This window comes from Callospermophilus lateralis, chromosome 7 (genome assembly GCF_048772815.1).
Source record: "Callospermophilus lateralis isolate mCalLat2 chromosome 7, mCalLat2.hap1, whole genome shotgun sequence".
In the NCBI taxonomy this organism is placed as follows: Eukaryota; Metazoa; Chordata; class Mammalia; order Rodentia; family Sciuridae; genus Callospermophilus; species Callospermophilus lateralis.
This window is the reverse complement of record NC_135311.1, coordinates 104,266,145-104,279,295: the sequence shown is the minus strand read 5'-3', so window position 1 is coordinate 104,279,295 and position 13,151 is coordinate 104,266,145. Positions and strand designations below refer to the sequence as shown.

At 38.2% G+C, this 13,151-nt stretch overlaps 1 protein-coding gene across 2 annotated transcripts in view; it reads right to left on the bottom strand.

Annotated features, from left to right (window-relative positions):
* Nrdc (nardilysin convertase) overlaps window positions 1-6,761 on the bottom strand; it is a 90,007-nt gene extending 83,246 nt beyond the window's left edge. The window contains exon 1 of one of the 2 annotated variants that reach the window (XM_076860421.1): window positions 6,286-6,761. In XM_076860421.1, the coding sequence (XP_076716536.1) occupies window positions 6,286-6,620 (335 nt within the window). In that variant the 5' untranslated portion in view covers window positions 6,621-6,761. The remainder of the gene's footprint in view (window positions 1-6,285) is intronic. The other variant, XM_076860422.1, reaches the window with a different exon arrangement.
* Between the last annotated feature and the right edge of the window lie 6,390 nt (window positions 6,762-13,151).

Genomic DNA, 13,151 nt, shown 5'->3' with positions numbered 1-13,151 from the left:
ACTACATCCCTCCCTGCCCCCACCCCTGGCCCAAGTATATATCAATTAAAAACGCATAGGAAATAAAATATTAAAATTATGTAGTTAAGTCTACATGAAACGCTTATGAGGGTGTTATTTTTTTATGGACTTTCTTCCTTTTAAAAGCTAAATTGCACAATATATTTTATTCTGCCATTGTCATTCAACAAAACATTATTACATGCTTTTCTGTGTCAATACACAAAGTACCAGGTCATTCTTTTTCTTTTTTTTTAAATAAGTACTATCTTGAAATATAGTTATACATTCTTTTCATTGTAAAACTATCAAAACTTTTTTCATTGTACTACGGATTGAATCCAGGGGCCCTTTTTATTAAATTGCTTAGGGTCTCACTAAATTATTTAGGCTGGCCTCAAACTTGCAGTCCTCCTGCCTCAGCAACCCAAGTTGCTGGAATTACAGGTGCACACCACCACACCCAGCTCATAACTTACTTTTGATTGTGCATGGCACTGAGTTGATTCAATTCAGAACCTTGTACATGCTAGGGAAGCACTCCAACACTGAGCTACATCCCCAGCTCATAACTTAATTTTATACAACCAACAGAAAATAAAATTGTTACAAAAAACACAGCCAAGAATAGTCTTATATAGGGCTGGGGTTGTGCCTCAGTGATGGAGCTCTTGCCTAGCATAAGTGAAGCACTGGGTTCAATCCTCAGCACCACATAAAAATATACAAAATAAAGGTATTAAGTCCATCTACAACTAAAAAAATTTTTTTAAATAGCCTTATACAAACATTTAATAAGTGTAAACATAACAACAGTAACTAACAGGCTGGGGTTGTGGCTCAATGGTAGAGGGCTTGCCTAGAATGCATGAGGCACTGGATTCAATTCTAAGCAACACATATAAATAAATAAAGGTTCACTGACAATTAAAAAAAAAGTAGCTAACATTTAAGGGCTTGCTTTGTGCCAAGTACAAGCCTACATATGAATTAATACACTAGAATATCACTGTGTGTGTTATTACCATTGGTATAATTTCTTTTTCTTCTTTTATAACTTGCCTATTTGTACTTGTTTACTCTGAAAAATCAGGTCATTCTTTTTCTTCTTTTTTAAATAATTTCCTTTATTAGTCATCTTATACACACAAACACACACACACACACACACACACACATATTTAATTGTAGCTAGACACAATACCTTTTTTATATTATGCAGGGCTGAGATTGAACCCAGTGCCTCACATGTTCGAGGCAAGTGCTCTACTACTGAGCTACAACCCAGCCCAGGTCATTATTTTTAAAACCTCGCCAGAATAAAATTAAGTCTAAAAATTTCTAGCAAAATATCCGTAAGAGTTCCAAGAATATGCCTGACATGTAATCATTTGTGCATTTATATATTTTACAAACTATATTTGAGAACCTGCAATGTGCTGGTCACTGTAATGAATAAAATGGACATCATCTCCATACTCAAGCGTTTTTAACCTAGTAAGCATTTGTTAAATTGAGTTAATAAGGGGAAAGAAAAAAAAGGGGGGAACATTTCAATTAAAGAAAGACTAGTACCATAGTACTATTTGTCAGTGCACACCCTTCAACACGCAACAATTGTCTCTTAAGCCATACTTGGAGGATTCAATGAATCCAAGCTTCTATCTTCAGATTAATTTTAAGAACACTGGAATTACAGGTGCACACCACCACACCCACTTTATTTAAATTACCAAACCTGACTTGGAATTTGTAATCTTCCTGCCCCAACCTCCCCAAGTAGCTGGGATTACAGGTAAATTCCACCAACCCTTCAAGATTTTCTCTTCCTTCTAAAACCAATCCCTCCATATATATTCTTGATCCTGTCACCTCACTACTATGGAAAGTCAATGTTCCATCTACTATCTTCTTTATCTTCAACTTCTCCTATCAGTGCTTTTGTTCCTCAGGCAATAAACACGCTATATTTATTCCACCATGAAAAAACTATCCCTTTTCACTTTAAAATCAAACCTGAAAAATGTCTACTTCACACTCTAAAAGTTCATGTTTTCCATCCATTCCTTATCTCACTACAACCTAGCTTCTGCCTTTATACCATTCTTTTGAAGCTGCTTTCAGCAGGAATAATTTCTTGGGTTCTGTTTTTTTTAAAATATTTTTTATTTGTCAATGGACCTTTATTTATTTATATGCTGTGCTGAGAATCAAACCCAGTGCCTCATATATGCTAAGTAAGCAACCTAAAGCCCACAACCCCAGCCCCTAAAAAGAACTGTTTTTAATTCTTAAACTACTTAACCTCTTAGTATTATATAACTATTATCACCCCTTGATTCAAGTATTCTCCCTCTACTGGCTTCAAGGCCATTGCCATTTAATTTCTTTTTGCTTCCTGAATGATTCCTTTCAATTTCAACTGTTTATGGGTTCCTCTCCTGTGTCCAAACATTGAAGAGATGAGTTAGCTTGCTCAAAGTCACAAAACTACTAGACAGGAAACCAGATACAAAAATGACTTTATAAACATATATGTGTGTGTGTGTATCTCCCTAACAACTATCAGAATTAACAACACATTTCAGTTTCATTATCTGCTCCCTGATTCTATCACTGCAGATACCACTGTTCCTTGAAGGCAGAAAGAAGACTCACCATCATCATCTTCAAAAGGAGAGAGAGCTTTTTAATGGTAACCTTATTTAAAAAAAAAAAAAAAAAAGTTTTTTTTTTAAACACAGAAACAATATAATTCTTTCTACTCTTAACACAACAGCCCTCATTAAAGAAATTAGTCTAAGAAATGAGTCAAAAGATATTTATTAAAGTCATATTAGTATTCAGAAGACTGAATGTATTTCAACCTTAAAAGTATTCATATTGTTAAATGAGCTTGAATTTCATAAGTATCCCTAGCTTGCTTCTCTAAAACTAAAGGAATGCAAAAGACTTGGATTCGGTTTTCAGACAAAGGAGGTGAATGTTGCCAAGCTGCTAGAATTTATATAAATGTCAAATATATAATGATTTCTTTGTAACTCTAAGACTCAATGATAACTCTAAGATTCTATGATAACATCATTAATGTGTGTATGTACACAAATGAAAATGAAACATAATTATTCCAAGGGTTTTATTGAAAAGATCAATAGATAAACCTATATTCTTCCCATCCAATACAAAAAAAAAGTTCTTTTATTTCCTGATATATAGCTGTCAATACCTTAGATTTACCTACAGTTTCTGCTCAGAAGTGAACCACCCCATTACTGAAATCAGCAGATATTAATGTTCTCAATGCAGTTGTTCTGCTCACTTGAACTGTGCTCCTCTTTCTGTTCATCAACATATAACAGTAAACAATAAATTATCAGAAATAGGCAGTACCTTATTCAGCATGTATTCATGATTCCATTTAGTATGTTGAGAATTTATTAAAATAACCATCTCCTAACTTATAACAGTCTGACCAAATTTTAAAATAGAAAGGCTTGCTCTCCAGGAGCTTACATACCTGTTCATTTGTTTTTCTCCCTTCCACCATAGAAATAGGCAATAAACACGACCTCATTTTACAGACAGATTAAACACGGAAAGTGTTTTATACTTATTTTAGTCAATCCAAACTTCCTAACATTAAGCGCACTTTATGATTAAAATAATTCAGTATTTAGAATGTCTACTACTAATCCTGAATTTCCACTCTAAACCAAAAAAAAACTGGAGTAATAGTTCACAAACTGGAGTTCCTTAATCCTTCCAGAAGAAAAGAGAATTAACACTTACCCGACATTTATTCAGCTCCCTAAAAAACATAACAAGTGTCCTGGAGATACAGTCAACATTTCAAAAAAGGTGAACACAAATTATATAAATAGAAGAGTAAAATTCTGCAGGCTATTACTTAATAAATACAGACTGGTAAATCTTTCAAGGCATTATTTTACCATAATGTTGCTTTAAACAGGTCCTCCTCTGGTGCTTATTTACACATTCAAAAGGCATATAATTATGATAGCTGCGTACTATAAAGGATAATGTACAAAGTTCTACAAAAATGCAATGGAAAGGGAAATTAATTCTGCCTGAAAAGGCTTCACATAGATAATATCTGAGCAACTCTTAGAAGGATAATTTAGCTCTCTAGTCTGCAGATGCCTCATGTATTTTTGGTTACAAAATATTGCAGAATTTACCTGTAAGTTGTATAAATCTTTAGAGATCACTTATCCTGAGACCTTCTACCTTCAAAGTAACAGAATCTTTTCTTTAAAAGTCTGACACTCTAGTGTGTAAAACAGGTAAAGTGGATAGAAGGGCTCTTTTGAAAGGCAAAGTTATTGAAAAGTTGCTGTAATCAAACTTATATGAAAACTGAAACACTAAGAAAGAATGATTTAAAGGTCACATAGAAACAGAAAGGAAATAATTTATTGAAAATTCACCTGTTAAGTCTTATCTCTCCTTTTAAGTCTTGCTTCTCTCTCCATTTGGAAGTTATCACTCCTTACTTCATTCCCTGGTCTACCTAGCACATGTTTCCATTATGGCTTCTATAAAACTTTTCAGTGACCTAATTTTATGTGTCTGTATTTCTCTACTACATTGTAAGCTCCCTGAAAGAAGGGAATGTCTTAATCATCTTTGTATGTCACCCAGAATAAAATGTTGTGTACTGTATTGTATCTGACCAAGTATCAAAAAAGATTTAAGTTGGCCTGGTACCTGGCACATAGTAGGATTTAATATTATTTATCAAATCAATTTGTGGAACATAAGGTTATTAAATAATATACCTAGTTACAACAGAGTCTGACACACTGTGTCTATTCCACGAATATTAGCTATTATTATGTAACCTTATATAGGAAGGGAAGAAAACCCTGAAGCCATTATTGAAATTTTAACCTGAAAGACAAAAACTAAGCAACTTTTATCAAGTTTTCAAGTTGCTCATTTACATATTACTACTACAAGCACATATTTCATGAGAAAAAGACAAAATCTTGTACATCTTAAAGGATGGCAGCCTGGGAAAAAACAATACAGAGAGTTGTATGTAATTAATCTCCAGACCTGGAGTGAAAAGAGAAAATGGACTGGTCTTAATCTTGGGGCTAAGTCATATCTTTCTACACCTCAGTTTCAGTCACCTGTGAAATGGGGGTGGTGAAATGTTAACTCTAGGCTTCTTTCCTGCTCCTGCTCTAACACTGTAACAAATTTGGACCTAGAATCTTTCAGCTTTCAACTCAACATGAGTAAAAACTTTATTTTTTAAAAAACCAGCAAATGGTGCACAATGGATTTGGTGTCAGATGGCCTGGATTTTCATACCAGTCTGATATCATTTAGCTGTGTCATTCTGAACAAGAAGCAAACTCTCTGGGTCTCAATGTCCTCAACCTGTAAAACGAAGGTGTTGGACAATATGAACTCTTTAAAATACATCACAGTCATGATATTCTATGAAATAAACTAGCTCTAAAGGAAATAGACAGAGATTAAGTCACCATTTATTAGAAATGTTTAGAGGGCTCTGCATAAACCAAAAGTAGAGAATTTCAGGATTTGAAAACTACCTCTCAATCAACTGAGGAACAAGTAACTCTCCAATGTATTTTTGGAAGAGGTCTCCCAACGATTCTAGTTCTGAAGAACGACCCATGGGAAAAAAGTCAGTCATTTCATCTTAGGCCACCTATGATGCAAAGTTCTTTACTGAAGCCAACCTATCCTCTTATAACTTTTGCCCCCTACTTTTACCTCTCACCCACCTCTCAAATGTTTCTGGTTAGCGGTATCTCCCCTTAAATATCCTCTCCTCCAAAATTAAGATTCTCCAACTCTATCCATCTTTCCTCCCAACAGAGCACCAAAACCCCCTTACCGCCCAACCCGCCTTCCTCCATTCTTGCTTTAGTGAACGTCAAAATTACTCAAACAGCTCTTTCCATTCTGACACGCTGATTCGCTATGGAACCTAAGATTTCTCACTAACCCAGCTGATACCACCCTGCAGGCCCTAATTGCCCTTGCCCGCTCCACTCAAGGAAGCCCTTGCGGGGAGAAGTATGCCCTGTTACCCCGAGAAAGAGAGAGAGACAGGGAGACAGGGAGGGAGGGAGGGAGGGGGAGGGAGGGAGAGACACACACAGAGAGACAGACACACACATACACACACACACACACACTCTCTCTCACACAGAGACAGAGAAAGAAGTGACGGCGGCGCCAACACAGGCCGGCACCCTGTTCTCCCCATCAAACCTCCTCCCTCACCGGTATTGCTTGGGGTCGCTGGGAGACTTGATGATCTCAGGGTCTCCGGCATTACTGAGAGACCCCCTCCGTCCCTCCTCCTCGGATTCATCCGCTCCTAGACGGGCAACCCGGCCGCTCTCGCCCAAATCCTGTCCATTGGGTTGCAGTTCAGGGCAGCTGCAGGTGGACTTCGCCTTGTTCCTTCCGGGCATGGTCACAGTAGGAAAAGGTCTGGTAGAGTCTTCACACCGACCCCGCGCTCCGATTCTCCACAGCGCCGCGAGCTCCCGCCCAGCCTCACACAACTTCCTCCCGGTGGCACAGACTGCAGCAACCGCGACTCTCCTCAGCATTCACCACCAAGCCGTAGCGATGGGCATCCCGCTCCCCAGGGCCCACCCCCTCCTCCTACTCCAGCCGCTCCTCCTCCTCCTCCGCGTTCCAGAGGCGGCGGCCGCGGCCGGCGCTGGTGCTGCCGCAGCCGCAGGGGAGGACAGGCCTGAACCCCTCCCCCAACTCGGTCTCTCTCACGCTGACTTTCCTCATCCCCCGCCCCCCCTGGACGCGGTGACGCTACTGACGTTAGCCAATCACGAGACAAGAAGGCAGTCACGCTCATGGGAACAACCAATGGTAACAGGGAAAGAAAGGAACCAAAGGGACCCGGCTGGATTCTCGGAGCACCCAGAGAGCATTTCGAAGCCTAACGTGGGCGGGGCGACAGAGAGGAGGCCCAGTGACGCGGAGGACGACGGGAAAAGGGCGCCTGCGCCGCGTTTATGACGTATTCGTCAGCGGCTTTATGGCAGTAAGTACTGCTCCGCGTCTCAGAAAAATATTCCCCTAGTGAGAAAACTGAAGCGAAAGCGGACAGATTGAATTACAAAGTCTTCTCCCGTTCGTGTCATATTTTGTGAACTCTGCCTCTCAAACTCGAGGTCGAACGTTTGGCCGTGACTCAGCATATAACAAAAAGCAGAAGGCCGGAAGTCTTTTCCTACGCCCTGGAGGTGGACGCTGCCCCAGAAGGGGAGTCAAGCGCCGGAAATAGCAATTGAGCGTTTCCGCCGCTTGCCTGTCAAGTGCTCTTGCTTTTCGCCCTTAAACCTTATGAAAGTGGTTGCAAGATCGGTCTGGACTTTTTTTAGCTCCGCCACAGACTAGGGTCCACAGTTATCTTACCTTTAAGTTCACTCTACTTTTACTGAACATCTACGACGTGTGGGCGAGCTGCTTTTAAGTTTTTTCTGCTTGCAGTAGCCTTTGATGGGCAAGCTAAAATGTGACTTAAGTATAGACACAATTTAAAAAAACGTAGCTGACAATAAGATACTGGCAGGTTCCGATGATACTAGCACATATAAAAATGAACATGAATGAATGGAGAAAGACTTGAAGCAGGGATATGTATTGTGGGTTATTATATCTAAGTTTTTCTAGGCCTCTTCTGAACTCCAGGCATGGGATAAAGCCCGGGGGGGGGGGGGGCGGGAAGGTGTATTCAAAAAGTAATAAATGCTATGAAGAATACAGGATAGGAGGATAAGGAGTTGGGGAGGACAGGTGTGGAAGGTTCAGACAGGAAAGGATGAAACCTGAACTGGGGCAAAAGATGAGGAATATTGAAAAGTATTGTTCAACGATCCCAGTTTTCAAGAACCTATCAGCTTTTTAAATAAGCAGCTCCACTAGACTGCCCTCCTTAGGAGCAGGTTTTTTTCTTTGTATCTCCAGTCTCTAGCATGGCTTCTCAAAACAAGTAAATCAGTAAATGTTTGCTATTGAGTAAATACCCGCAGCGACATTATCTATATTGTATTAAGAATTATTTTTCTCTCCAAAGCAATAATGCCATAAGTGAGAAATCATCCAAGTTCAGCTAGCAATTAGATTTTCCTTACTAAAAAACAGAATTTACATCTTTAAGTGTGACCTATTAGTTTTCCCTTTATTTTTTACTTTGCAGTACTAGAGATTGAATCTACAGCTTAACACATGCTCAGCCAAGCGCCCTACCGCTGAGCTACATTTCCAGCTCTTAGAATTTTGCTTTAAAAAGATCTCTGAGTGGGGCGTGGTGGCACAAGCCTGTAATCCTAGCGGTTTAGGAGGCTGAGGCTAGCGGATCACAAGTTCAAAGCCAGCCTCATCAAATTAGTGAGACCCTGTATCAGAACATAACAAAAAAGGCTGAAGATGAGGGTTCGTGGTTAAGCCCCCATGGATTCAATCACTACAATTCAATAAGTACAAAAAAAAAAACAACTGAATTTTACAAGTCACCAGATTCAAAATATGGCAACACCCTATAGTGTGGCATTCCATGTATTCATTCCACCAACAAATCCAGCTGGGAATAGAGTGATGAACAAGAAATTTTCTAGTTCTTTTGATTGTGAATAGTTCCAGAAGGAGATAAAGACACATAGAGTTCTCTAAAGAAGGAAATTTAAGCTAACATTTGAAAAATATATAGGAATGGTGCAGGAATGTGTAGGAATGGGTTTGTCAAAAAGCTTTTGATAATCGCGTCAGTATGGCTAAATTGCAATAATCTGGGAGCAAAAGGGAAAGAGATGAGTGGCAAAAAAATCATACAAAACCTAAGAGTAAGTCACTATTTGTGTATTTTTTTGTATCATTGGATCCCCAGCTCTTTGAATGGTTTCTGAAACTCTGTAGTATTTATTCAGTAAATAATGACTGAACAAATGAAGAGAAGTCATGATCACAAGTGTTTTCCAAGTAGATCACTGTGGCTGATGTGTGAAATATAAATTGGATGGTGAAGGGCCAGGGAAAGTCTGTAAATGAGAAAAGAGGGAGCAGAGCCAGGTATGTGATCTGTGCCTAAAGTTCCAACTACTCAAGAGGCAGAGGTAGGAAGATTGCTTGAACCCAGAAATTATGGGCCAGCCAGGGAAACAGAGAGACCTGACCCAAACTTAAAAAAGAAAAGGAAGAGGAAGAAGTTGAGAGGCTACTAAATAATATAGGCAATAAAAAATAACTTGCGTTTGGGGAATGATGGTGGAGATAGATAAGTTGTGTATTTAGGAGGTAGAATTGACAGGTTTATTAGTGGTTGATTTGATGTGGGGGAATAAAGAAGAGAGTAGTGTAGGCATAACTTTCTAGCTGATTTTCTGGTTGGATAGATGATAATCCCAATAATTTTCAGAGTTTCTGAAAGGCAAGCATTTTAGAAGGAGAAGAGCATTGGCTCAGTTTTGGACTTTGAGTCAGGTTGAGTTCAAAAAAGAGACCTAAATTGGAGATCAAAATGTTGTGGTTTGTCAGTTTCTAAGTTGTAACCAAAGCCTATTGAATAAGACCACCTCAACCCCCATTGAAATTGTGAAGTAAAAAAGAGAAAAGGGCCCTAGGACCAAGCTGTGAAGAAGAAGAACTCACAAAAGAGACTGCCATATTGGTAAGAGAAAAAGCAGAATGTGATGTCCAAGGAAAAAATAATTCTCTGATGCTGAGCTGAGTATAATTTCGAGCCCATAGCAAATGTCAGAATTTCAGATTAAATGTATCAAAAATGAAAATTGATAAGGCATCACAGAAGTACTTTAGTTTGGGTCCTTTAGATACAAAAATAAATACCTAGCAATGGAGATGAAGCTCACAAATGACCTATGGCCTAACCAGGACTTTCAAACCAAAAGTATTATTTTCCTATTGAAAATAATTTTAAAAGTTGCCACACCTCATTTGTTCTTTTTTAAAATGTTTTTTTAGTTGTAAAAGGAGACAATAACTTTATTTTTATGTGGTGCTGAGACTCGAACCCAGTGCCTCACGTGTGCAAGGCAAGTGCTCTACCTCTGAGACACAACCCCAATCCCATACCTCATTTGAATACTCATAGTTATTATAAAAAGTATTTCCTGGAGGAAACATTAAGTCAAGCTACTTCCATTTGTAAGAAATTGAGCTAAAATAAATAATAATAAAGTTAAAGATCACAGGATTATAATTTTAACCCTATTTATCTAGTCTTTCTTACAGTATATAAATGCTTTTTTTTTCCATTTCCACTCCATCATTAGCATCCTATACTCCTTCCCAGCTTACCTCATAGATTTCCTTCTCATTAGGTAGTCACCCTTTGCTCCCTATTATTCTAATGAAGTTCAGAAATCATGAAAAATAAAAACATCTCAATTCTATGTTTGATGCCTACCTCTGAAAATTATTTTAATTTTAGTCAATGTGATAGCTGTCTACCTACCAGAGAAACAAATCTGAGCTTTACTCCTAAAAACTCAAAGGTAAGTTATTCTTAACCCCATTATTCGCCTTTATATTTTGAGAGTTAGAAAAAGTCAAAAGAATGATGGAGTATTGGTTCTACGTTGAGTAGATGTAGAACTCAATACATCTGGTGTGGCATAAGCCCATTTAGCTTCAAGCCCAGAATTATCTTCCTTTTTCTAGTACCTAAAATTTCCGCATCTGTGATTCATTGTAATCTTTTATGACTCCTCTTAAATGCCTGTTACACTTTTGAAAGAAATGAAAACTAAGGCCACTTTGTGACTAGTGTTTCAATTTTAGAACACACTCTGGGAAACTTTAGATCATCATAAACCTGGGGTGGGTGAGGAAATTACTAACTGTAGGTGAAAAGGCAAAGAGAAGGTAGGTAACAACAGAATTATTATTTTCAAAATACTGTCTGTGGCCCACACTAAGAAATTATACCTTTGGAGCTCTAGCTGTTATGGGTCCCACCCACTGATTGTTATCCACCTTTTGCAGTTTTGTATCTAGGTCAAGAAATAGGCCTATTTTTATGGAGCTTTGTTTATGTAATATACAAAGTAATTTATGAGATTATAAAAACAATTTTCTCCTATATTATAAACATGGTTATAGGAGGAATTTAGTGCTTAGACCTTAAGATAAATTAGGAATTGCTCTAAAAATTATGCCAAATGAAAGATTATTCTATAACCAGTGCCCCTCTTCTGTTTTAAAGATATGCATTTTAAGACTCTGTCTAGAAAGGAAAGTGTGAAGACACAAAAATTATGTTTATAATATATAATCAGATTATGTTACTATTCTTTTTAAAATTCATCAATGGCTCCTCTTTTTTTTTTCCTCCTGGTACTGGGGATTGAACCCCAGGGGCACACTGACACTGACCACATTCCCAGTCCTTTTTTAAATTTTTATTTTGAGATATAGTCTCTCTAAATTGCTCAGGCTGGTCTGAAATTTGTATTCCTCCTGCCTCAGTCTCCCCAATAGCTGGGATTATAGGCCTGTGCCAGCATACCTGGAACACACTGACTGGCTAGCTGAGTATTTTATGTATTTGTTTGTTTGTTTGTGTTTGTTTTGGTTACTGGGGATTGAAACCAGGAGCACTTTACCACAGAGCTAGTCCCAAGTCTTTTTTACTTTTTATTTTAAGACAGGGCTCATTAAGTTGCTAAAGCTGGCTGGGATTACAGGGGAGCACCATTATGCCCAGTCACAATGACTTTTTTACTCTAACACACCAGGATATTTCCTTCTTTATGGCTGTTATCTCTGCCTCTTGGCCTGGAATATTCTTCCTTTAAATTTTGCATTGCTGGCTCCTCATGAGTCATACAACAGTTCAAATGTCATTCTCAAGAAGTGTCTTCTGTTATCCAAAATAGTATTCATTATTTGAAATTATATTATTTATTATTTATTTCTGTATCGGCTTTTTGACTATATACTGTCTATATTATCAGTTCATGCAGAGTTGGTATTTCATTTGTCTTATTTCCGACCATATGGCTAGAATCAAAAATCATGCCTGGTATATATTGAATATTCAATAAATACTTGTTGAGTTAATCATTGAATGATACAAAAAGGGAGGACAATTGAAGTTTCAAGACCAATTGAGTGTGTATAGCTTTAAATTTGAGATGAACACCTTTATCATTGGGCATGGAAAGAAGATATAAAGCAGAATAGGTATAGATGTAGCAAAAAAATTAACTAGTATTAGGAAGAAGAAAGCAACTAGAATTTATTTATTTACTTTGTTACTGGAGATTGAACCCCAGGGCACTTTACCACTGAGCTACATTCCCAGCCCTTTTTATATTTTATTTTGAGACAGGGCCTCACTAAATTGTTGAGGCTGGCTTTGAACTTGTGATCTTACTGCCTGCCTCCCAAGCCACCAGAATTATAGGTATGTGCCACTGCACCTAGCCCCCCAACCCCCAAGTAGTGGAGATTGAACCCAGGGCACTCTATCACCAAGCTCCACCCCTAGCCTTTTTATTTGATTTTATGATAGGATTTTGCTAAGTTCCCAGGTTGATCTCAAACTTGCCTCAGCTTCCCACATTGCTGGGATTACAAGCATGTACCACTGTGCTTAGGTTTTTAGACTCAGGGCCCCCTGAACATGCTAGGTAAGTGCACTACCACTGAGCTACACTCCCAGTGTAGCAGCAGGAATTTGAAAGAGTTTTTGTCTGATAGTCCTCAGCCTCTGTTCTCCTTTTGAAATATGATACAAAGTCAATGCTGTGACTGAGGGATAGGTAGTGTGAGGGGTCTTGCTTTCTTGGAAATAAGTAAATAAGATATTTGCTTTTACTGTTTGTTTAAATTTCACACATCTTGAAACCAAGCCCAGGTGGTAGTTTCTGTTTCCTGAGTAACTATCATACTTTGTGCCAAGCATTTTACTTTCATTGACTCATTTAATCTTCACAAAAATCTGAATCTGACACTCACTAGTTTACAGAGAAGTTAAATATCTTGTACAAAATTTTAAAAAAATGAAACTACCAGAATTGCAAACTATATGTCTCTGAGTCAAAGATTATATTCTTTCATCTCTTATGTGTTGCCTAACAGTAACCTGATGTGGT